The sequence below is a fragment of the Abrus precatorius genome, unplaced genomic scaffold, assembly GCF_003935025.1.
Source record: "Abrus precatorius isolate BTA unplaced genomic scaffold, Abrus_2018 Scaffold7, whole genome shotgun sequence".
NCBI classification, from domain to species: domain Eukaryota; kingdom Viridiplantae; phylum Streptophyta; class Magnoliopsida; order Fabales; family Fabaceae; genus Abrus; species Abrus precatorius.
This window is the reverse complement of record NW_020874417.1, coordinates 33,457,709-33,483,409: the sequence shown is the minus strand read 5'-3', so window position 1 is coordinate 33,483,409 and position 25,701 is coordinate 33,457,709. Positions and strand designations below refer to the sequence as shown.

The following is a 25,701-nucleotide window of genomic DNA, read 5'->3' as shown; positions in this document are numbered from 1 at the left end:
CTTTTGACTTGGCCATGACCTTCTGCTCCTTTATTTGGTTCCACCCGTTGTTACAGAAAGGGAATGAAAACTCGGAAATTCAAAGCACATGGCAGGGCAGCGTAGGCTAGGCTTGCCGATTTGATTAGCTTAATTCCATGAATGTTGACTGCAGTGCAATGATTTTTCCCCTACAATGGCTGTGATGGTTCATGCTGGTTTGCTTAGCAAGGTTCGGTCACAATCATTAAAAAAAAATGAAAACTTTATCAAACAAATAGTTGTGAACTTAGCCATGTTTCTGGATGTCCTTATCTCAATTAATTTAATTACACTTCTCTCATAGATTAGCATAAATTCATGTTCAATGTGGTTTATAAAAGAGTGTTGTCTATATATAATTTTCAATAACGCGCTTTAAGAAATTAAGAATGTGCAAATTAATTTAGATGATAAAGCTATATTTATCTAAGATCAAATATCACCGACAGGTTTTAGTGAGAAAGCGTCTATTCTCACTCCAAGATATCTGTTAGTACTCATGTTTAATTATATTTTATAATATTCATTTAAGTTTGATTAACGAAGAAAATATTTTAAATATAAAAATAATATTTGAAATTTATTTAAGTCAATAGAAATATGAGAATGACAGTCAACACTCCCATTTTATGAAGGAAAAAGGTAATTTTAACCAAAATTAAAGCAGAAGAGAATTAACATTGATCTGAAATCTCAAGATAACTATGCCGGTGAAGGTTGTCCGCCGATTGACCACCTAACTTTATTTATTTTTTTAAGAAAAAATATAATATAAGGATGAAAAGAAATGATACAAGCGTGCATATAAAAGTAAATATTTTAGAAAACAATGCCCATTTTTTTTGTCATAAATCACTTTAAAATTACTTGACAGGTGAATGTGACAAACAACAAATTGACGACTTGACTACACGTTGCCAGATTTTTCAATGGTGTTGAAAATTGCAATAATACAACTACTCTCTGGCTTATTTATTTCCCATCTAAAAAACCATTTCTTTTTCTTTCCTTTTCCTCTTTCACAACGACCAAAGTATCTTCATATGAGATTCTAGTCCAAAACGTATATGCAAAGCTGCTTTTCCCCACCAACAAAGTGCACAAGGCAATTACACACCATTGCCCTTATATGTCCTGGCCAAAAGGTTCGCAAAGCTAGCTAGCATAAGAATTTTAATTAGCACTGGTATTGGGTAATCAACCCATAAAATTTATTTTCAAGGACTTACCACTCATGGGAAACATTTCCACCCCACTACACAATTTTGCAAGTCTACAATTTATTTTGTACTCACTTTTATTGATCTTCATTTACATGATAGCAAAGTGACCATATCCTTGCATCATTGAAAATGAAGTATCATTAGTTGTGTACTGTTATACTTTCCCATACTTTTTTCTTTGTGATCTAATTAACGCAGCTAGGCTTCCTCCCTTGAGCGTTGCTTTCAACTACAATGCTGTGTCTAATAATGTTGACTCGTTGTTGGGAGCAAATAGATATGGACTTCTCACAATTGAGACACGTGGAAGATCACAATTGGTCTGTTACTGCTTACAAGCTCATAACCCTGAATTGAGTTGCTCCAAAAAAAAAAGGCAAGTCAAAGTCAGATTTGGTGTATATGTATTGGAGAAGTACGTAAGGAAACATGGAACGTGCATGTTCTGTTGAGAGTTTGAACCCCTTCCCCCAACGATCCATTTGTATGTTCACTAAGTTAGGATTTGAAATTCATTACATGCTCTTAATTTATAAATCTTTAGAAGATTTTTTTACTGTGTATATGCTTATATCAGTCCAACAAATATAAAATGGTACCTTTCAGGGTTTAATCTGATCACATTGAAATGAAACTGATAGTGAATGCAAGGAGGGTTGGTCCTGTTGGGACTAGTGATCTGATTTTGAAGGCCCGGATCATTATTTTAAGCCACAGAAAATAAAGTTAGTTAGGTTCATGACATTAGAAGAATCATAATTGAGCAGGCTAACTTGGCAACAATAATTGCACATATTAGGTAATAATTTTAGGACCACTTTTGTTAGTGACCAGAGCCTAAAATCTAATCACATTTTTTTTAAGATCAAAATAGTCTGTACTTGGTGTGACTATTAACTTTTTTATTAAAAAAATGGGTAGGACTATTAACTTTAGTTGACACTGATGTGGAAAATAGCAGCAAGTAAAAATTGTAACCTAGAACAATAAAAAAGTAAGGTGGCATCAAAATAAAATTATAAGATAAATATCTACGTGTGACTTTAATAACAACAACAAAAGTCCGTTGCAATCTCACACGCGTGTGATCTTTCTTGCTCACACAATCTTTAACTAATAGACGCGTATATAGCTCACAATATTAAATACCGAAGTTCATAATTTTTCTTAAACTACGAAATTAGCTTTTGTTTTGAAAATCAAATGAGTAGGAGAAACAATGGACAGGTTAGAATTTTGTAATGTATCACTGTTCATATATCATGCGTTAGTTCATTGATCAATTTAGCTTTTTCGATTTCTTTCCATCATCATTAATTTGTTTTTAAACAAACAGTTAGTTACTTAGCATATGTTAAGAATTAAATTTAAATTTTGAAGGAAAAAGAGAGAATAAAATCTTTATTTTTAATAAATATTCTTTAATTCAATATTTTTTAAAATAAAAAATAAACCGATCGGTTAAAAACTTTATATCTTGTTTATTTTATTTGGTTTTATAACTATTATAGTAATTTAAAATTAAAATGTATCTTCTTTTTTGTATTTCTCCAAAACCCAGCGTATCTCTACATAAAGCCATCATATTTGAATTTATATCCAACTCTAAGATATAATAGTTTTCAATGAAAAAGGCTATTAAAAAATTACAACAATGTCTATAAAACCTTCGTGAGTCTTTACCTAGTACGTAGCTTAAACTCTTACTATAGTCATAATGAAAGTTGACAGTCATTGACATAATATTAAAGCCTTTAATAAAAAAAAAAATATGCGTGGGTCACAGTGAACGTGAACTATGATTACAAACGAATTTACCTAAAATGTCATATTCAAATTCTAGATTTGTCATTGTAAAAAGATTTCACCTAATTATCAATTCAAGTCTAAAAGTTAGACTCACAAACTATATCTTTAGGAATACTACCTTGACAAAAGCTTCAAATCAAGTGATATTGATGAATCGTGTTACGTATTAAATCATTTATAAGCCGTCACTTAATAGTTGGAATTTTTAGGTTAGCTACTAAGTGACAAAAGACAAATAGTGGACATCTAGTTACACTAAAATATGTATCCAGATGTGAACTGTTTGAAGCTGAAAACAAAGACATAATAGAAGGAGCATGCGTGAGAATAAACTCCGTTTGCTTATTATACGAGCTTTGTGATAGGAGAGTTTGGTTTTCTTTGTTGGGACCATCAAGAAGAAGAAGCAAACATTGTCCTTCTCAGAGATAAAAACTGTACATCCCTTGTTACCAATAGGTCCACAGACAAGCCAAAAGGCTGTAAAGCTACTGTGCCATTTTCGTTCATTCCAAACACGGGTTTGCTTGTCTGTTAGGTGTATTGCAATTACGATGACCACAAAAATGGTATGTCGGAGTAATGTTTGGGAGTCACGAGCTACACCACATTATCACTCGCATCAGAAAATTTATGATGCGAACATGAAGATATCATTTCCTCTTTTATCCAAATAGTCAAATATATATCGTAATGAGAGAAATTAAATCAGTGTACGTCTCCCTTTTCTTGCATGGAAGACATTATTCAAAGTTTTTAATTCAATTTTTTATGAAATGGATCATTTAAATTTAATTTTGATTCTAACTGTAATTACAACCACAATAATAATAATAATAATAATGTACTTTTCATCAGACAATAGTATAAAGAATTACATTCTTATTTAAAATATATTTTTTGTTATATATATTATCATTTAAAACCCATTCTTTATAACTCCTTTATCTCTGTTATTTTATTAAAAAATATCGCTTTTGTGGCTAATAAAAGTCATTTAAAGTTATTTTCTTTTATTTTTAAATAATACATATATGTATAATTAAAAAAAATTGATATGGCGTATATTTTCAATTTTAAGTGATCCATATCGAATTAATATTTCAGTTTTACTTTTTGCGGCTAGGCTTGCATGCTGCATTTATCCAAATAGCATTATTCCTCTCGAGAATCTAGGCAAATTTTTTTTTATTGTGCCTGTTTGTTTGTGTTGCTGTCAAGTTTGTTGTCCTATATAATATTACAAGTATAATGTGAATCTAATCCTTCATGCAAAAAGCAAAAGTGAAAACAATAAAGAATCTAACCCGTCAACTCTCTCAAGGGACACCATTGGGTTCGCGATCATACTTAAACATGCACGTAATGCATTTCTTTTGTCTTTAATTGGGTATCTTACGGCTGTGCTACTAACTCTCCCGCAAGGGCGACATCTTCATGATTTAAATCCTTATCACCATAGGTAGAGTCTGCTTAGAATTACAGTTACCCTTCACTGCAGTGAAGCAGTAATGTGTTTACACAAAGTTTAAAGAAAAAAGAAACTATTACATTCAAGAGTTTAAACCTAATGATAAAATTTATGTTTCCATAGCAGCCGATAAAATTAATTGAGATATATGTGCATTCTTTAATCTTAATTATACTTCTAATTAAGACGTGTGTATTTTCAATTGAAAAGTGTAAGCATTAACTTTTAAAAAAAATTTAAACATACAAGCCTGACCACTGTTAGGTGGTAGTGACGTGTTTACGTAACATTTAGTGGAAAAAGAAACTACCCCATTAAAGAGTTCAAAATTTACAGTGTGATGAAAATATGGTCAAGGAGAGGTAAGTCATTTAGTAACTCAGCAAAGAAAGTCAATGAAAATGCTCGTTACTTATCTACTTCTACATACAATTTGTAAGTCTTAGTTCTTAAATAAAAATATTTTTAAGAATCAGTTTTCCTTTTTATTATGCAACGTAACTTTTAGGGTATTGAGAATTTTTTAATTTAATTTAAAATTTTCAAAATGTATATTTCATTTGTAAAGCTTTTATCTCATTGATTTAATTTATTTAATATAATAAAATATATATTATTAATAATTAAAATAGTTAATATTTTTAAATCTATTAGTTTTAAAAATAATAACATGATAAATCTTGTAAAATTTTTCATCTCGTACTATATATCTCGCATTTCTCAATCACATGGCATAACCTTGTTTTATTCTTTTAGATTTGTCTGACTTTCTTTTGCTTAATTTTCCCTAGATATGCTGTTGGCTATATATCCATTCAGACTTCAGAAGTCAATGATTTCTCACATGCAGACATTGCTTGGAGGTATGTTTAAGTAATAGTTGGGAGATTGCACTGTTCACAAACTTAATGTCGTTCACATGGCAACCCACATGGCACTTACCTTCCTAATGTGGATTCTTTCTTTCTTCCTATCCAACTACTCCTCAATTCCATTTCTGTTATCAATCATTTAGCATTTGCTAATCTACTTTTCCTTCTTAACAACTGAACATTATCTTCAGACACGCTATTAGAAGGCCATGAAAATGGATATAGCTTTCATACAGATAGGTCTTAACTAAAAAATTCCAAATCAATCATAATTGTTGCTTTAATTTAATCTTTGTCCATCATTATTGGCAGTCTTATTGCCTCCTAAAAATCACAAAGGCAGCAACAACCACCAATTATCAAAGTACAACGGTGCATGTATGTAAGAAAAATATTTTAGGTCTTTCAATTGTCAAACAACACTTTGAAAATGAAGTTCTTTCTTTTTTTTATTAAATTAAAAATTACATTCTATTTGGTTCTATTTTTTATGTGAAAAAATGTTTCATTTGCTGAAGTAATGAATTACGACATATTAATTAATTTTTACATTTTTTATTTTAGTATTTACATAAAAAAATATTTATAAATTGATCTTCATCATTTATTAAAATTATAAATGTTTAATTTTACGTATTTACTTTATGTAAGAACTAAAATAAAATAAAATAAATTATTGGAAAAAGACTAAAAGATAGTTTGAAATATGAAGAGGATATATAGCCAACAATTATAAATGTTAAATGTTACGTATCATCATTTACGCTTTTGTTTTTGAAGATTCATTAGTTTGATTCTTCCACAGAATTTTGTAAGACAAAAATCTGATCCCGACATCAACAAAAAGCTTTAAAAAACTGGCTATCACCATCTTTTCACTGAGAAATAGATTTATTGAACCAACAGCTTCATGGAATTGAGAACATAATCCAAAGATCTTATAAACATTATTGAGTGCTGTAACTGTGTATCTCAGCGATATTTTATTATGTGGGGTATCTTAATTATATGTAACCAATAAACAGGATCTTGTATTGGTGATGGAACTGTGGTCTGAACATTTTCTTTTTCTAAATTGCTAGTGGGGCACCTGTCTTTATACCTTCGAATACTTTATTGTTGCAATCGTGAGCTTCTGTTATTATATCAGCTTTGATCATTTGGACTCAAAACAGCTCGATTTCAATTTGAGTCCTTCCTATCGGAAAGCTTTTCGATTGTTGATAGCCACTCTGTCCTAAAGAAGGATATTCAAAGAATCTCAATTGGCAAAACCTAATCATTTTGCATAAAACATCCAATTTAAGCGAGCAAGGCAAGAAATAGAAAAAGAAAAGCCAGTAACAACAGAAAGAAAAATAATAATTACATCTGCCTGAAACAAACTACTTAAGTAATTTTATTATATGCTACGTTGAGGGGAAACGAATATATATATATATATAAAGGTAGAAAAATATAAAACAAGTACAACAAAATTGCTAGATCAAAGAAGATATATATTCTTCTGCGTTGGTAATAGTTTTATTTCTTCTGATCTGATGGTGCGGAATGATTTGGACCGTTGCATTAGTTAGCAGAAAATGCCATATCGCAACTTGGGAAGCCCCATATGGGATTTATATGGCGTCTAGGGTTTCTTCAGCCGGCATTTCGTATCAATAGTATACTGATTGTGCAGAGAAATCAATTAAGTTTATTCAATTGTGAATGCAACTTGGGCGGGTGGAAAGGACAGAAATTCTTTGAAATGACAGGAATATATAACATGCAACATGCATTTATATTATTCACTGAGGAAAATAAAATTAGAAAGCCACTAGGTTAAGGCACCTTTATCATAACAAGGACTCAAGTTGCTGCTAGAGAAGCATGCATGGTAAATATGTGGCATGGGTAAGTGAACAATGTCCTATAATCCTATGGCGTTTCTTTTTTGACTTGTGAACAACAATGATTATCTACGTAAAATGCTTCAAGCAAGACGGGTATATGAGCCAAGCAAGCATGAACATCAGTCCCTTTGCCGGGGAACCCTGTCCTCGTATTACTGATTACTGTTTTAAATAAGAGTTGAATTCATTGATCAGTTACATATGCGTGTGTGAGTGTGTGCCTTGGACCAGACCATAATGGCTCCAAAGCTGTGATGCATGACCCCACATGTCAACTCAATGATATTAAGTGTATGACTATGAAACAGTAGACTATGACAAAGCATAGTGTGACCCACCATGTGCACACTGACTGTAACATCCACCACTCGCCACATGTGAAGCCGCCATATCCGAAGCTACATTGGGTTAATATCCCTTTCTTCCTTGAGGATTGATATTGTCTTATTAATATCTTAGATATTCATCTATCTTTATTAATCTTTTACTATCTTACTGTTTTCATGATAAAGTTCGGCGCCGTATGTTTTTCCACAGGGAAAAAAAAAATGGACACCAGGATCGCGTATAGGAATTCATTCATCATGCATTGCTTTTGAATCAAAAAAACGTTTTTTCACTCCTCATTAAAGGATGCGAATTGGAGGAAAGAAAGAGAAAGAAGAGAGAGATTGGGTAATGTAACCAGTCACATGATAAAATAAATGCAAGAGATAGGGATATAATATATAGTTTAGATGAAGAGTAATCAGAAGATGGAAGTGGAAAAGTTGAGTAGGAAATAATACTTTAAAAAAATTCGTAAGTAGAAAAGGGAGCAACACATTTTTGGTTAGGTAAGTCCTGATAAAAACTCACTTTGTATTAATGTATCAATAAATATTTATAAAAAATATAAAGAGAAAATGAATTAAATTTTTTTACAAGTAAAAATTTATTTTGTTAAAAGTTTTTCCATTTAAATTTTATAAAAGATAAGATGTATAACTTTATTTTAACTTTTAGAAGAAGTTTAATTGTTTTATCTCTTTATTTTTTTTAATTAGTTATTAAGAAATTTATTTAAAGTGGATGAAAAAAGAGTTGGAAGCACCGAATTCAAGTAAAATTATCCTAACCATGTATTTAAATAATGCATATTCTAAGTACCATTAAACCAAACTTATATGTATAGTAAAATTCTAAATAAGAAAAGATAAATATATCAACGTACTTTTTTACTTTTTAATATATTCTGTTACTATTAATTTTTCTCTTTGAAAATTAAGATGTCTGTGCGATGCTTGAGTATATGTTTAATTCCTCCTTTTGAAAGGTTAGATTTTTGTGAAGTGAACGAGAATGTGAAGGGAAAATCATTCAATATTCATTAAACTTGGATTTTTTTTGCCCTAAAATCGCGATGCTGTCACCATCACAATATGGAAAATAAAGAATAAAACTTAGATTCAATTTTTTACATCCTTACCATCAAAGAACCTCCATTAAATATGTATTACAAATTTTAATAGGAAAACCGCATTCCTCGAAAAAGCTAACAGTAAAATTTGAGACAAAATTTGACCAAGTTTTGTCTGAAGATAAAATTCCAGGGCCTTATCAGCTTCAGCGTTGGTCAATGCATTTTCATTCCCTCTCCTTGTAACTTTTTCTAGGCACAAATTCAGAGCTATTTAGTCATGAAGCATAAATAATACACACTCTTCCTTATTTTGAAATATAACTTTTCATCAGAGAAACAAAATGCAAAAATCAAACTCCTGACTCTTGAGAGAAGATGTAATAGTAAATAGTAATACCACCGTTACTTGACAATTTCTAATGAATAAATTTATACCTAGAATAATTAAAAAAATTTGTTAATTTTAATTCTAAGGACTGAAAATAAATTGTTAATAATAAAAAAATATTATTAAAAAAATATTTATTATATTTTTATAACTTTAATACAATAACAACTGTATATTTTTTTTATAAATATTTTTTATTTATAAATATTTAAATTCAGCCATTAAAATTAAAATTAACAAAACTCATGATTGAAACAGAATAAATCCTCCATGTTACCATACATGAGAACGTTGACTTGAGGATAAACTCCCGAGATAATTAATTAACCTTAGATAGGATATGGGCCCAATGAACCGTCCCTCCACTAGAAGATAAGAAAAGCTTGGTGCCCGGTGTCGACTTTAGGTAATTGGCAATTACAATATCTTATAGAAACACGACAGGAAAGGCCAAAACCTCGGTTCCCATTGTCAAAAGACGATTATTGGCTAATAACTACAAAGCCCATGTTCTCTTACAAATGAAAAAGGGTACATGATTAAACAAAAAGGAGAAAGCATACTACAAAGAAACCCCGTGAAGGATAGTTCTAAATTCGAACAGGACTAAAACTTTGTCGTCGATGACTATTACTATCGTGAGCCACTCCGGAGCACATTGTGTAGCACTGTCTCGAGGTTCTTTCTCCACAAAGTCAGTTTTAGTTCCGAGTGAACTTTGATCTTATGCAAATTGACACCTAATAATCAAAGAGGTTTTTAAAACAAGGCCGTGGAAGCAACTTTAGCGCATTGTCCTATGTACAAAATTCTGTCTGCACTTGTGTAATGATGTCTGTTGAATTTGCAAGCAATGAGAGCAAAACTTGAGTACAGCTTGGCAAAGACAGACAAATCTAAGAAATGCCAGTGGCAAACAACCAGAATCAATTAGACTTCATCTCATTATCGGAATTATCCTTCAAGTTAGCGTCAGGATTATCCCCCGGGAGAAGGCCAAGAAGAGGCAAAGGCAATAATGAGCTAAGATTGCAAAGGATTATCAAAGCTGCCAAGTTATCAAAACTGTCCTTTGTAATTCCAAATAGTTGAGTCAAACCTGCGCCTATCAATCCCCCAACAACACTTCCTCCATTAGATACAGACATGAGAGTTGCAAAAAGAGTTGCCTCCATTCCTTCAGGACATAATCTTGCTGCTAGCACTAGAACGGGCATGAAAGATGCCTGAAAGAAACCAATAATCAGATGCAAGACAAATTTTGCTCAAACAAATGACAGACTATTAGTTGAATGGTAGAACCAAAGCACCAGAAAGTTATTCCTGAGGTGTACGTTGATACTGCTTATTTAATGGTATGCAATGGCATTAATTATGTTCTAAGTCATAAAAGGGATTAAATTTGACCTACCATTATCAAAACTACAAAACAGATATATTCCTCCTTCGAATTTACTTTTCCATAAGGTGTGAAAATCCTCAGAATACAGGTTGAAGAATTACTTTTTTTTAATCGCAAAAAAGAGTAGAAACAATAATACTCAGCATTTAGACAGCCTTCAAAATCGGGAAACCATGTATCCTTAATTCTCTATAAACAAGTAGTCTATATAGAGTTAAACGCAAGCATATAAAATTTAAGTGTCTGCTAAATCCCACAAAAGCTGGTAGCCGGTGCTTTTTGAAAGACCCTTCTTAGTTCTTACTGCGTTTAGCATGTAAAAGCAGCTTCAAAAAGTACCAAATATTCAAACTTACCCTGATTTAACATTACAGTGAGAAAATCTCAATGAGAGAAAGATAAACAAAAAACAAGAAACCCTTTGTTTTTGGTAAACACAAGAAAATTAATAACAACTCCAGCTGTGGTGATATGTTTTTCTGAGCCAGTAGTGTATAACTAATAAGTGAAAGAAGACGAAGACCACCTGACTCAAAACAGTGAGAATTAATGAATCACCAATTGCAAACCACTCATCACTTATTCCAAACTGCCGGTTTAGTCCAGTAACCAGGAAAACCTGACAAAAAGAGGTTAAAAACAACAGAAAGAAGGTTAGAACAGCCAGATCAAATTAAAAATACATAAACTTACTAGAAACATACAATTAACCTGAGTCATCCCAAGAGCTGAACCTAAAATGGTAGTTGCAAGAAATATTTTCCGCAAAGGCACATTCTTCAGAAATCCATTATAAAGTCCAACACCAAGCAAAGATGCAATCGAGGTAACAAGCTTGACACGCCCTAAAAACTCTGGGGTAAAACCAAGAGAATTTGTGCTGAAATGGATAAGAAATTATTTAAATTTGAAGTAAATGCTATGTGCTGGTAAGAGAATACAATAGGATAAGAAACTTGTTACACATAGCAAAATATAATTGTCATATTCACAGAATGTACATACGTAAAATAGAACATGGCAGAGTCAGACTGGGGAGTTGCTTGCCACAAAAAAATAAACAAAGTGGGAAGAAAAACACTGGGCTGCCGTACAGAACCCCACAGCTGAATAATGTTCTGTTTTGAACTTTCCAAAAACTCTGGCCCAGCAATAAGAAGATTTTGCCCTGTTGATGTACCAAGGATAGCTTGTTCTTTTACAAGAACAGCAACTACAGATGTTATCAATGGAAGCAATGCTGTGACGCCAAAAACAAACCTGGAACACTACATAATTATTATAAGAACATAAAAAAGACAAACCGAAAAACAAACAAAAAGCAAATGCTGCTATCAGAAATCGATGTATCTTGGTTCACAAACTTCTTTCAGTACCTTACACCATATGTATCCAGCAAAGACCCACTGAAGTAGGAACTCACTATTCCACCAAAAGCCGAAGAACCCCAACATAAAGATTGAAGAGATCCTGAGGTGCTTTGTGACTCACCACGTGCCCTCTCCACAACCATTGAATCTACAACCTAAAACATAGCTCAGGGTCTGACAAAGTTCTTTGAACAATTTCAATCTATAGAAGATAGTACAGTGATAATATCAGAGATAGATAAAATTGAATACACAAAACACTTGAGTTTGTATCTGTGCCTGAAGCACAGTGATAGAAAAGGAATAGCCGCAAAAGTACCATCCTTCCCAGGATAGAAACCTTAGTAATTAAGATTCCTTTGACAGTAACTCGGTAAATATTGAGTAGTGATTTGGGAAGAATGAAGGAAAGAGACATTCCAGTGAATTTTTTAAATTTTTGGCTCTCCTTTCTAAGATTTCCTGTATGGAGTTTGATAACTGATTACTGAAAACAGGAATTTTTAAGTATTCCAGAATTTTGGCATAAATTGATAGCATAAAATTAGACACTGATATTATAACAAAGCATCAAGCAAAAAGGTAAGTTTTACCAATCATTTCCACTCAATACTCATAGCATAGCCAGTAACATTTATTTAAAAGAAAAAAATATTAAAGAAAATATCCCATTCGTAACCCTTGTTTGCCAGATATGTACTGGTACACAACAATAGCATGTATAATAAAGCAGATAGGAAGTACACTTACATAATTATAGAATAATGCTGACCCACACATATATACACGCCATCTTACATTTCCTAATTTCTATCATTTGATTACAAATGGTCCTACCTCATTTCCTGTACACCAACAATCTAACCCAGTAACCTCACACAGATGATGAAGTGGACTGCTTGGTGTGGATGTGTACCAAGCATTATTCACAATTAAAAGATTCCAGGCATATGTGAACTACTAAGTAGGAGACACTCACAACATCCGAGAAGGCAACAGAAAGAGATCCAAGAAGGATGCAAAAAGCAGCATTGTATTTGCTATCAACAAAAGTAGCCATCAAACTCCATGAGAGTGCACCAAGCAGCCCTGATAGAACTAGGTATGACCTTCTTCGATAACCAAAGAGGGGGACAGAATCACTGCATGCCATATTAACAACAACTTCAATAACGAGAGATAAAAGAAGGGAAAATGATGAACCATACAGTTGAGGAAGAGGACAACGTAATACAGTTTTAGACTCACCTAATAAACCCATACAGAGGTTTGACAAGCCACGGCAATGCAGAGAAACCAGAAATCACAGCTGCCTGGTCAATATATGTAACATGTCAGTCCTTCTAATGTTAGTGTATAATTGATTCAATCCAAAAGGAAAAGGAGCCGAATTTCAGTTTTTTGGTTTCTACATTTGATCCAAGCAAGGGCCCACACTCAACTGTTTACACCTTAGATTAAGTAAACGAGCACAAGTTATAAAATTCAAATGAAACTGACAAAAAAAATGTGTTTGAATTGCATATGAAACCATTAGTTGTTAACGAGACATACCTCAGCAGGGTCCAAATGCAAATCATCTTTTAAGTAAAAGTTGACAGCCAACCTTGCTAGTCCTAAAACCCCTTGAACAAAATATACCATCGCAACAGCAACATTATCTGGGGATAATTCTACCCCAAACAATTTGATGTTGCTCATACGATATCTCTGCTTTCTAGGAGCATTTCTACTTGAGGAGGATGCCTCTAGATCAGTCTCAGTAGTTAAAGCATCCCCTTTTCCTGCACCTGCCACAAAAATCAAAATCCAACAATGCTGCCAATAATTTTCCTTCTAACACTTTTGAATATACATTTATGAATTTAAAAACTTAATAAATAAAAAAGAAATTCAAGCTCAATCTAAACAGTATATCACTTGGCATAATCGATTCCATGAAACTTAAAACTTTTTCATAGCAAAATTAAATCACATTAAATCAGAAGAAACGCTATGAAAGGCACGAATTGTTGCGAATTCCATGGAAGAGAATTTTCAATTTTGGTGCTTACCGGCACGAGAACCCAACAAAGGGTCACCATCATTGCAGTTAAGTCGGAAAGAGGAGCCCGACCTCGGAACGGTGCCGGAGAATTCCATTTCCGGCAATTTCCGGCGGAATCGCGGCGAGTGAACGACAATCGGCGCGTGGCGTGTGCGAGAGGGATAAAAAATAGAAAATTTGGAGGGTAAGATTGGTATTAAGGACAAAATATATACACAAGTCATTATTATATTTTACTTTATTAACATTAGTGTTATTAAATTAAGGAGCTAAACAAATCAAATTTCAAGCATGTTATTATTATTGTTCACACTTCACAGTCTCACAGTCCTTGCTGCACCTCTGTGTGAAATTGAATAAATAAGGTACGGATGAGTGGTGGTGTTTCAAGTTGGGGTTTGGATAATTCATCTTCCTAGGGCCTTCAACAAAACAGTTCAAAGCCCATATAGGAAAGGTATGTTATGGGCCTACAAAATGCCCCAACTGCGAAGTGTTTCCAACAATAATTCGCAATGAGTTGGGTTTGATATCATTGTCAAGGGCCTAATCAAGATTTGACGTAAATGTGCGTCAAAAACGAAACGAGACAATTGATGTCGAATCAATTCAGGTTTCTGCTTGGACTGGACGATTGAGGATCCTTTTGGTGATTAATGCTTACATGTTAGTACACAAGATTTTACACTTTTCTTTCCCACTCTGTCTTTCTTCCAACAAAATAATAGAGACGCTACTGTTAACAAAAAGAATGATACTTAGATATATAACAAACAAACACGCAATCACACGTTTACTTGAAATACCAAGTTTGTAACACGAGTGTGCCCGTAATTAGCAAATATAATGAATTGTGCAGCGTTGTTTTACCTAATAATTATGGTAATGATATACAATTGATATTTCTGAAGGAGTACACTTCCACGCAGAGTGATTTTCTCCTTTTTAATAAAGGTTTCACCACCCAGAGAAAAAACTGAGGACGTTCATTTTTAATTTGAAGAAAAATTAATAATAACAGTTTACTTGGACTCGGAACACAAAGGTTTGTGTGCCTTACCGAACCCAAAATTCTAAATATAAGAAAAACAAATATAGACGCGGACTCGTTTTACTTTATCCACAAATAGATAAACAAGGTAAATAAGAAATTAAAATTTTATTTAAATGAATAAAAAAATACATATATATATATATATATTACTAATTAAAAATATTTTATTATACTATTTTAATGTGAAATTATTTTTTATTTCACATTGTTAAAAATTTTGTTTAACTTATTAAAAAAGATATTTTGTTATTCTCAATTCTTAGAACTTTTAAGATAAAAAATAAATAATTAATAATAATAAAATTTTATTAAAAAAATATTTATAATATTTTTAAAATTTTGATACAATAACTATATACTGTATACTGTTTTTATAAATAAAAAATAATTTTTATATATACTTACACTCAACTCTCAAGACTGAATTTAATAAAATTAAAAAAAACAAAACAAAAGAAACTCTGTTGAAGTTTATTTTTATCTCAAGAAACGACTTCCTCCTTTCGATTTCTTCCCATAAACGAATAATAAAAATATAATATTTCATCCTTTCTTCTCCACCTCTTTCTTTTTCCCCCTCACAGATTCATTCTTCTGAACAAGTCAGAAAGTTGTTCCCTTTCCAAAACTTACATGTGCTCCAGTCCCTCAAAACGATATACAAATCTACGGATTATCTAAAAAAAAAATGCTATGTACAAAGAAGTCTGATCGTCATGTACTGTATTATGTGCTAAAAGGACAAACAATCAAACGATGTGAAATGAAAAAAGAATCTACTTGAGATGATGTCATTGGTCCTATGTGCGTGATTATAGTATTATTATTGTGGAATACTTTATATATAACAATAAAGAAAGATAATGTGAGCTAAGCTCAAGTCATACATAGTGATCATTACACATCAATCAAAAGACAAAACTGTGCCCAACCCAACAGCAATCCCCTAATTCATAATTTCAACAAAATCACCTCTACAGTGTCTCAGCCTTTCAATTCCTCTCTATCTTCTACACTGCTATCTCAGAGAGGGTGAGAAGCAGAAATAGCAAAACCAGGTACAGTGATCCAGGATTTCCAAGGACTATTTTTAGTCCTAGAAATTAACCTAGAAAACTATAAAATAAAATAAAAAAAGAGGGTGTTATTCTAAGCACTTCGAAGCAAGATCGAATGATTTTAGGTGGGTGGGGACTAAAGGAATGGAGCTAAGTCCCATAAACATCCTCGATTTCCAAGTTGCTCATCTCTTCCTCCAACAGCATCCCCTTGTAACGACATTCATGGCTGCAAAATGCCCTCTCACCCCTGCAACACAACACCATGCAACTTGGTTGAAGATCTTTTTGGGTTCATTATGCCATTATTTCCAGGGATGATTCCAATCAAACACAAATTAGCAAAGCATACTTTTATTTTGATCAACAATAACCAAACGTAAAATTAATAGACATCGTTGATTATAATTGAGAATCACATCATATTTTATACCAAAACAAACACTTGTGCTTCCAATACCTAATTCACAATTCCCCTTCTTTTTTGGTTTTGTTTTGGGAGGCGGGGTGGGAATGGTTATTAACCATTGAGAAATAAGCCCAGACCCAAAAATACAAAGAAAACAAAATGAAATTAGCTACACAAGGCCAAACTTATTCATTATGACACTAAATTTAATATGCTGCAGAAATCTGGTAAAGCTGTACCCTTTGTCGGTCAGAGATTAAAGGAAGTTTTCAGCACATAAATGAGCCAATTTTGCAGTTAATTGATATCTCGATTCTCACATACATGCCAATCAAATTAGTATTTAAAAAAAAAAAAAGTATTCGAGACAAGTATAATATCATGACCCTAACAAACTCCTAACCAAATAGTAATCAAAGATAGGGATAAAGAAGAAGGCAACAAGCAATTACCTGTACATGTAGATATCTTTACCCTGCCCAAGATTCTTTTTGCAGTGAAAACAGATGCTAAGAAAAGTCTGAGAGGGAAAGCTGGTGTGATCAAGAAAACCCCCATTTTCCTTGGCAGAAGAAGCAGGGCACCCAACATCAAAGCAACTACTCTCAATGATGCAGTTATCGAATATGTGAGTGGTTCTTGGGTTAGGCCCGTGCGAAATCACCCGAGTGTAGTCCTCAGAGCGTTCCATTTCGCTTGCAGAGAGACACCCCATGAAAATTTGGTGAGAATTACAGGGTTCAATTAGTGGATTGGCACAACCAGATGCAGAGTTTTCCATCGGAGAGAGTGATAAGCTCCCAGAGGAAGAACCCAATTGAGAATTTCTCATCTTGATGCCCAAATCAACTATAAATTTGGGTGATTCAGACGGAGAAAGGGGAGGAATCTGAATCTTGAGCTGGGATCCAAACAGAACCATTCGGCTCTCTGGTTTTGAATTCACTTCACCATGTTTGTCTTCATCAACAAGAGCATCAACTAGGCCAAGACCTACGCCTTTTGAATCCAATTTATCCCAGTAACGCTTGTGTTCACCCCCTGGGGTTCGGGGGCTGTTTGTTTCGGACCAGAAAGGGTTCTTGAAGCCAGAGAAAGGCTTGCTGTCGAGTATGGAGGTAGGGCTCATCATAGTTTCGGTTTCATGAAACACTTGTGGTGAAAAATTGGTGAACAACCTCGGAGAACTAAAGAAAGATGAAGTGGGTTTCTTGTACTTTTCTGCCAGTGATGTTGAGGAACCAGAATCTGCCATTAGAGCTTCTCACAAACCGTTGCCCTGGATCTCTCACTCAGCATAATTTGATTTTATGTTTCCCACTGTGAAACCAATACACGGAATATCCCAGATATTTAGAACCTTATTAAGTTGTAGTGCTTATAACAGTATTTGTGTGTGTGTGTGTGTGTGACAGAAAGATTATAGGAATCACCTGAAAGGACAAGGTTGTCACCTAGACACTGGCATGAGTTTGAGAAGGCAACATCAAAACCAACTTGAAGCTTCACTGAAGAAGTTTTAGAGGGTATAAAATTTTGAAGGCTTGGAGGTGTACCACAAGTCAAATCCACCATTCTAAGGAAAGCCAGAAACAAGTTTCCATGGATAGAAAGCTCTCTTTTTCTCTGAGATATTAAACCTCTGTGACCTCCATTCCTAAACCACTGAGAAAATTGGAGGAACAAATACAGAAAATAATAGGGTTTTTTAAAAAAGAAAAGAAAGGTGACTTTTTCCCCGGCTTTCTCGCCCTCCCTTCTCCTGTTTCTGAGAATAGAATCACGATGGGGCTCAAAAACGACATGCAAAGAGAGCCTCAGTGGTCATGATCAAAGGACCAGACGTGCATGCATCAGACAGCAGAACAAAGAAGAGTTTGTATTTTTGTTCCTTCTTTTGCCTACCTTTATTTCTCTCTTTCAATTTTTTTGCATTTCTGTCTTGGACTCCTATTTCAGCACAAATAATTAGTGCCTAACCAGTAAAAAGCCGAACACCCTCTAGAGTAAAACCAAAACAACTGGTCCCTAAAATCCCATTTCAGCACCGAAACGTAAAAGGGAAATTCTGAAACAAAATAAAAAAATTAAAAGAAACCGTGATGATAATTCATAAAGCCCCTCTCTTTTTCTCTCTTCTCCCTTTTATGAGTAGTGGGGTTATCTTTTTCACAGTACTCTTTATTTGCCCACTAGTTCAGCCTTCCATCATGAGTCATGAAAAATTGGTAACTAGTTGCAGAGAAAGAGAGAAGAAGCAAAGGACACAAGGCAAGAGATAAGAAAGCGGTTTGGGTTTGGAATGGGAGTAACTGGTTGGTGGGTTCTTATAGAGACGCGTGTGCTTGAGAATCGGTGGTTTTTATTTTAACTTAAATTTTATTTTTGTGTTGGTTCAGGAGACTTTCAGTGATTTTATTTTAATAAAAAAGCACACTATGGTCTCAGCAATGGCAGTTTTTACCAAGGTTGTTTGTGTCACGAAACAAAGGTAAGGTGGCGTTATGTGAGTGGATTTTCCGATCGGCTATCTTTATCTTTCACTCTCAACTCTCTCAGAGGCAGAGTGTATTATGGGAGTACATATACCATCGTACGTTAGGGGCAGTCACGAGACTCTAAATTAATTAAATACATAAATCTCACCTATTTCTTGTTCAAAAAATCCAATTATTATTTTTAAGCCTAGAGAAATATTTATTGGTAAGGTGAGTTTTGGAGAAAGTTACGGGGAAAGAACTCGAAAGAAGACATGACATAGGATGTGCTTAAATACAAAGTTTAACTAAATTTTTAATTAATAATCTTTAATCGTAAATTTATTTTAAATTTAATTATTAAAATTATTAAAATAAATATAAACATTATAGATAATTATTTTCATACAATTTACATAACTTTTCCAAATAAACTCATGATTTGAGATTTGAGCACGACTATTTAATTTTATTGCATATTTCATAGTAATGTCAACTAAGTTATATTAGGAGAGGAAATTATATACATTTTATCAATAATATATATAGGCATTATTAATTTAAAAAAATGAATATATTTAATTCTTATATTAAGAGAGAAAATTTATACTCACTTTGTCAAAATATACCTCACCAGCAATTTTTTTATTTATACCTATTACACAGTGATTTTATTTATACTATATTTTTAAAATATATATATTTAATTCTGATTCATCCAGAGTTGAAAAAAGTTTCGTACATTGCCTTTAGTAATATAAAAATTTGCGGTGATTATATTTTTATTTTAGGATAAATGATCTTAATTGCGCTTTTGACATTATTTCTCTTAAGCCCTCCTATATTGTAGAACCCTAGTTGTTATCACTCGAGCTTAAACTTTATTTTAATAAATTATAATGATAAATTAAATAATTATTAAATTTAAGATGTGTTTATTTTAATTAAAAAATATATATATTTCACCTTTCAATTTTGTTATAACATTTAAAAAATTGAAAAAGTACTTTTCTTGTGAAATCATTTTAAACAAACGAACTCTGATCGTGCTTTTAAGAAAACTGTTTATATGTTCTGATGTGGTAACTGCTTTCTTCCTAACAAATAGCGATCCGGTCATTGTTATGTTTTTAAAAATATAATATAATACAAATAAAATCAAGCATGCTTTTATTCTTCTATCTACTTGAATCTATTTATATATATTTAAAAAAATTAAAAATACATTATATATACTTTTTTAAGTTATCTTTATGCAATCCTGCTTAAGAAATGCATATATAATAACATTTTCTAATGTATAGCAGTTATTTATACTCGACCGGTTCAATTTAATTTGATAAATTTTAATTCTCCGAATTAAAAAAACGAACAGACTAAAAAAGAAGGAATGAGTGAAGTTTCATAGTCATTTGCGTGGGGCCCTTTTCTAAAATATTAAAAATTACCACAGAAACGGTAGTGGGGAGTTCACGGACCCGTCTGTAGAGAGTAGCATCATATCAAATATCACTAAAATACTTTACCATTGTCCTACGTCAACCTAATAATAACGGGTCCCACTTCACTTCTTTTCTTTTCTTTTCTTTTTTTATTCATATTAAACTCTTGAGTCCATGTACGTCACTTAACTCGGACCCCTTGGTCTCGTTTACAATTACTAGCATTTTTAATGAGAATGGGACGTCTTCTTTTTTTAATTCTTCAACTAAAAAATTGCTATACCTTTTATATTTTTTTAAAAAATTATTCATTAGTTTAAAATAATTAATAAAGTAACTTAATCAAAATAATTATCAGTGATCTTTTATATCTCTTTTTTTTTCACCCCTATGAAATAGCATTTGAATTTGTTTTTTAAGCATTAGCACAACATAATTACTAAAATGCCCATACAAGAAAAGGGAGCGCGTGGGGACCCATTTTGGGATTAGCCAGCCAGCACAGGCTCAATCATGGTTCATGATAACACCAAGCCAGTGAACCATACCGAACCCATCCCTCTGGCCCCAGCTAGCCCATTGGTTGGTTCAATTTTGCGTCACCGTTTTTATGCGCGGCGTTCTCTTCATTCTTTTAATGGATTTGGTGCATGCAACGTCCAATGAAAGAGTCAATAAGTGGAGGCCAGGAGGCGCGTGGGTGCTTCAAGCATGATTAAATTAACCAAACTCAAAATATTTTTATAACTTGTATACAACTATAAAAGCAAGCAAGATTTGGTGTTTTTCTGTGTTTTCATATATAAAACAAACCTCTATGTTTTATAAATAAGCTTTGAAAAAATAATTAAATAAAAATTAATCATGTCTTTAATTTTTAAAATAAATTATATTTTTCTTTCTTAAAAGATACATATATTACATTACTATTTTTTATTTGAAAATTATATAACACCCTCCCTTTTTAAAAATAAATTAAATTGGATTACAATTTAATTCATTTTAAGTTTTTTGTTAAAACATTATTAAATACTTGTTTATTTTTTATCAAAATATTTTTTCAAAATATTATTGTCAACATTTTTAAAAGCTCAATGTATTCTTTTATAGAATTGTAAGCACTGCTGATTGTTGTAAACATTTTAAAAGCTCCTTTCAAAATTCAATAATGAAAACAGAGCTATCAAAATACTCACCCTTCAGTGAAAAGTATATGATATAAACCACTTATAACTTTAACACATTAAAAAAAAAAGATAGAGCATGAAAAAAAATTTAAAATTAAAATATACAAGTAAAAATTATATTACAAGTACTAAACAAATTTAATAAAAAAAATAGACTAAGATTTTTTCTAACAGTGTTTTAATGAAAATTTTAAGGCTTGTTTGTTTCTGTTTTGATTTTTAATTTTTAAAAATAATATTTTAAAAAAATTAAAGATAAAGTAAAACTAAATTTTATGTTTAATTTTTTTATTTTTAAAAATAAAAAAGTTTTTTAAACAAGTTCTAATAAGTTAAATTGTGAATAAAATGTATTAATTAAAATAAAATTTAAGTGTGTATTAATTAAAATAAAAATATATTACAAATGTGATTGTGACAATGTTAAAATTAATTTTTTTAGCTTACACAACACATGAGTTAACGATAAAGATTAAAATTTTTATTTATTTAATTTATTATAGTCAAAATCATAATAATTATTTTAAAAAATAAATCTAAGTAATAAACTTTTAATAAACAAAAATTTTGTTTAAACATATATTTTAAATTATTTTAAAAATGTTGTATTTTGACTGTGATATGAGTTAGCATATGTTTAACATGTTAAGAATCTATTCAATTCAATACTTAATAAATATTTTTTTTTTAGATCACAAATATCATTTATTAAAGACAATTTTGTTTTAGTAAAAAAAATTACTATGAAAACAAAGTTAACCTCTCAACAATAAATTAACATGTTTAATAATACTTAATAGATGAAAGTAAACAACAGTGACTAAGATTTATTCATTTACTTTGTTAAAAAATAAATATTAACAAAACTTAAAACAATAGTCTTTCATATAACAAAATTAAAACCAATTTAAATCTTTAATTTTAGAAAATAGAGTAAAAGGTTGATCTAATATATAAAAATTTGTTAAAATTAATAAAAATTTATAGAAATTGATAAAAAAAAAATTGGTTCATGCGATTTTAAAATAAAATCTTTTGTTTTAAAGAGTATTTGAAATAATTTATAAATAATTGAATATTCATAGGCAGAATCTATGTGTAGATTATCATTATTATTTTTAATTATTTATTATGAACGTCTTTTATTTTATAAAAAATATAATATAAAATATTTACATTAATTAAAAAATTTACCTAATTTATTTGTTATATTCTGATAGTAATTTATCATTCAATGTAGTGTAATATTTAAAATTATATGTTTTACTATTACCAAATCAATATCAATTCGACTACGACAAAATTAGTAGTTTAGAAATGATCTCTTTCATCAGTTTAATACTTAATGTAATCTTTAAAAAAATATTATTAATAATAAACTCTGAAGAAATAAGGTGCAATGATTCCTTCCCACTATTTATGTATATCAAATTCAAAAGGTTGGTCACTGGTGGGTTGCTTGATTGATTCTGGTAAATAATGCACCTACATATGTTTGGTGGATATAATGCCCCTATATATAGCTACCTATCTATTAGGCAAACTAGCTTTTCCTTTTTTAATTTATTTTTATAATGTTCTTATTAGTTCTTGCCTCCCTTCTTGCATGACATTCCCATGCAAGTTACCATAAATATGACACTTGCACCTTAACCTCGTGCATTTGTTCAGGAGAGATGGTGAGTGTTTGACGACGCCGTGGCGAATTTTTATAACTGGCTAATATATATAATGTAATGCATGATTGCATGATCAATACGGATTAATTATAATCAGTTTTTTAAACATTATTTGTTATAATCTCATAATGCACTCAATTATTTCCAATTTAAGATTCTAATCTTATGATGCACACTTCTTTTAACGTAATGTCTAATCACAGTTTTATTTGTTCTAACCATATTTACGTGAAAATATATTCTTTTCATTGCATAAACAGGTGAAATATTAGCCGATCATGTTTTTACGCAGTAATAATGGATTCTACTTACTCCTTGGTTTAACAATTAAACAAAGATAAATCTTAAGTGTAATATTTTATGTATTTTACACTATTTTTAATTAAAATTTTATATTAATATTTCATATAATGAAATTGATATTAATAATCAAAATATAATTTTAATAAAAATATTCATCTAATAATGCTGTATAGCGTCCAAATACAGTCAACCTAACAACGGAATAAATTACACTAAATAAGTTATTAAAGGTCAGATCTTGCCAACTTAGTTTTGGCAGCCAATATTTCTTAATATTTTCAGTGTTGAGATTTAATATTATTTTGCTAAAAGAAAAAGATGTTATCATTCCCCATGAAAGCTGATTCCTTTTCCGTTTAAATATATTTTTATTCTCATATTTAAATAATTTTTTTGTTTTATTTATTTAAATAATTAATTTGTTTAATAAATTATTTTTTAATCTTTAAAATTGATCTAATTCTTTGAAATAATGTTATGTGTTAATTTTTTGTTTAATCACGTCACCATTAAAAAGTAAAAATAAAAAATTATAAAAAATAAAGACTAAAATAAGAAATTCATTTCAAGAGACTGAAAAAAAAATATAAAAAAATATTTAAGCCAAATATTAATAAATAATATGACACTGTAATCAGGCTATGCGGGCAATGGTCGCACTGTAGAAGATCGCTGGTGGGTATGAATTTTATTCATAATAGTTTTTAGGGTCAATTTTACATATATATATACAAAATTATTAACATATATAAAGTTAAATTAAAAAATAGTACATAGTAAAATATTTCAATTAAAAAATTATATTTTTTACATAACATATTAATAAAATTGTTTTAATGATTTCTCTTACTCTTTTTGTTCGTCGATTTCAGAGCTATCCGTTCATCAAACAGGAACTGCTTAGAAGCAGAGAAGAGATTTCTTCACCACTGGTTCCAACTTCCACGCTCCGATTTCTAAGTGAATAATGTTATCATCAAAATAATTGTTAGATTTTGTATATAAAAAAATTTATAAAATTTAAGTTAATATAAAACTAGTTAATATCTTATTTATATATATATATATTAAAATTAATATAATATATGTTTCTAAAATATAAAAATTTTAAAAAACTTAATTATATTTTTATAGTATTTTATTTTGATAAAATTTAAAATAAATAATTTAACCAATGTATAATTTTAGTTTATATAGCAGTTGAATTGAAAAATCGAATTTTATGAAAAATTACTTACTATATAAGATTTAGTGTAAATGTGTTTTTATTAATTTACTTCATTTAATAATTATTTTTTAATATTAAAATTTATTATTTTATTTTTAAATAATATGATATTAACATGTTAATAACGTATATTAATTTTAAATAAATTAAATGTTTATAAAAATATAATTTTTGATAAATACTAATTTATATTTTAAAAATGACATTATACATTTAAATAAATTGTTTGATAAAACTGTAATTAATTTTTATTTATGGAATCTTTTATATTTCAGCAGATTTAAGGGTAGCTACTAGATTATCCTCTTTGAAAAAATTAATTAAGAAGAAAATTAAAATACATAGTGTCGACATTATGCCACCTAAAACCTTAATCCCGATTGAAGTTAGTGAACAACTTTCAAACTCAAATAATGATGTAACCCTACTTAGACACACATACTAATGGTCCTTTATGAACTGTCTTTTGTATTTTTGGGATTGGAAAAATGTAGGCCAGTTTTTTCTTTTGTTCTTAAGATATGTATAGCATTATTAATACTTGTATTATGTACAAATATTATTTCACAAAATTTATTATTTAAGTAAAGTTAATTTTATTTTACTTTTTGGACAAAATTGGAAGACTGTAATTAAATACGTGTATGTTATTAACGAGCGTAAAATACAAATTATACTATAATTATTTTAGAATTTAAATGTATTCTTAACATAGGAAAATATATTTATTTTTTTCAAACTTAATTTATCTTCAAATTTTTTGGCTTTTATTCATTACATTTAACTTAAAATAAGTGAGTTTTTTTTTTCTCCGTAAAAAGCAAGCGAATTTTATCTTTCTTAATAACAACATTAAAGAAAATTAAAAATATCACATATTTACAAAAACATAAATAATGTTTAATTGAAATTTTAATATACAAGTTTTTAAATAGCTGTAAAATAAATAAAAGTGAAGAAAACT

General features: G+C 30.5%; 2 protein-coding genes across 5 annotated transcripts; both read right to left on the bottom strand.

The window, feature by feature from the left end:
- Positions 1-9,332: 9,332 nt before the first annotated feature.
- LOC113872153 (folate-biopterin transporter 1, chloroplastic) lies at positions 9,333-14,233 on the bottom strand. Of its 2 annotated transcripts, none has more exons than XM_027509470.1 (9): positions 13,908-14,233; positions 13,408-13,643; positions 13,102-13,166; positions 12,833-12,995; positions 11,860-12,008; positions 11,489-11,743; positions 11,195-11,363; positions 11,010-11,102; positions 9,333-10,307 (listed from the first exon to the last, which is right to left on the bottom strand). In XM_027509470.1, exons 1-9 carry the CDS (start codon positions 14,122-14,124, stop codon positions 10,008-10,010), a joined length of 1,647 nt encoding a protein of 548 aa, XP_027365271.1. In that variant the 5' UTR covers positions 14,125-14,233; the 3' UTR covers positions 9,333-10,007. The 2 variants fall into 2 exon arrangements, with proteins under 2 accessions (XP_027365271.1, XP_027365270.1); XM_027509469.1 differs by having other exon boundaries at positions 9,409-10,307; positions 13,408-13,637; positions 13,908-14,131.
- A 1,554-nt stretch (positions 14,234-15,787) lies between these two features.
- On the bottom strand, positions 15,788-18,768 carry LOC113872103 (FCS-Like Zinc finger 8-like). 3 transcript variants are annotated; one of them, XM_027509375.1, is made up of 3 exons: positions 17,855-18,720; positions 16,874-17,741; positions 15,788-16,296 (listed from the first exon to the last, which is right to left on the bottom strand). In XM_027509375.1, exons 2-3 carry the CDS (start codon positions 17,674-17,676, stop codon positions 16,257-16,259), a joined length of 843 nt encoding a protein of 280 aa, XP_027365176.1. In that variant the 5' UTR covers positions 17,677-17,741; positions 17,855-18,720; the 3' UTR covers positions 15,788-16,256. The 3 variants fall into 3 exon arrangements, with proteins under 3 accessions (XP_027365176.1, XP_027365173.1, XP_027365174.1); XM_027509372.1 differs by having other exon boundaries at positions 15,826-16,262; positions 17,855-18,768; XM_027509373.1 differs by having other exon boundaries at positions 15,826-16,262; positions 16,874-18,720.
- Between the last annotated feature and the right edge of the window lie 6,933 nt (positions 18,769-25,701).